This window comes from Helobdella robusta, assembly GCF_000326865.2.
Source record: "Helobdella robusta unplaced genomic scaffold HELROscaffold_52, whole genome shotgun sequence".
Classification (NCBI taxonomy): Eukaryota; Metazoa; Annelida; class Clitellata; order Rhynchobdellida; family Glossiphoniidae; genus Helobdella; species Helobdella robusta.
Window position 1 is genome coordinate 609,270 of NW_008705269.1, and position 826 is coordinate 610,095.

Consider the following 826-nt stretch of genomic DNA (forward strand, 5'->3'; position numbering starts at 1 on the left):
TTTATCTCTTCTGATTCGCCTGTCTGTGGTACATATGCAGAAAAAATAATCATTGTTTACTTTTCTAGGCGCAGCTTGATCCATATGAGACGTGAATTAATGCTTTTAATATCCAGTACTTCTTGGGCTAGCGGTTCTCTGACAAATATTCCAACACCATTTTTGGCCGTCTTTTGGCCATTCCAGAATAGTTTATATTTTTCTTTGTCTGAGTTGACATGACAGACACCATTCGATTTCCATCGGATTTCCTGAAGGCAGCAGATGTTAATCCTTTTACGCTCGAGCATTTCTGCGATTTCCATGCTGCGGCCAGTCAGTGATCCAAGTCTAAGTACCATAGAGGGGCCATTCTGAATTTTTCTGCAACATCCCTCCGCTATTGCATACTTCCCAGGAATCCTAACACCTAAAGGCCTGCTGGGGACTATGGGCCGTTGTTTTTCTTTGTGATGGCATGAGAGTAATTTGGGAAAAAGTTTTTACATCCGGACACCCATCCTGACGACAACCAGCGGTGGGCCTAGCCTTTTGCTCAAAAGCACGCAAGGCAACGTGGATGCAGTTTTATGTCATGCCCAGGACTATGATAATAAGAACCAGGAATTACTTAGAGCGTGTATACCACCATTTCTACTATTATTACTAACACTGCTACTACTACTACAGCTACTACTACTACTAGTACTACTACTACTACTGCTACTACTACTGCTACTACTACTACTTCTACTACTACTACATCAACAACTATACAAATATTACTACTACTGCTGCTGCTGCTACTACTACTACTACTACTACTACTACTACTACTACTATCAAA

The 826-nt window shown here is 41.3% G+C and overlaps 1 protein-coding gene across 1 annotated transcript in view; it reads right to left on the reverse strand.

The window, feature by feature from the left end:
- Positions 1-305, reverse strand: part of HELRODRAFT_179121 (hypothetical protein) — a gene marked incomplete at both ends in the record, with an annotated part of 1,695 nt that extends 1,390 nt beyond the window's left edge. Inside the window, one exon of the mRNA XM_009027967.1 lies at positions 61-305. Coding sequence (XP_009026215.1) covers positions 61-305 — 245 coding nt within the window. The remainder of the gene's footprint in view (positions 1-60) is intronic.
- Positions 306-826: the final 521 nt, after the last annotated feature.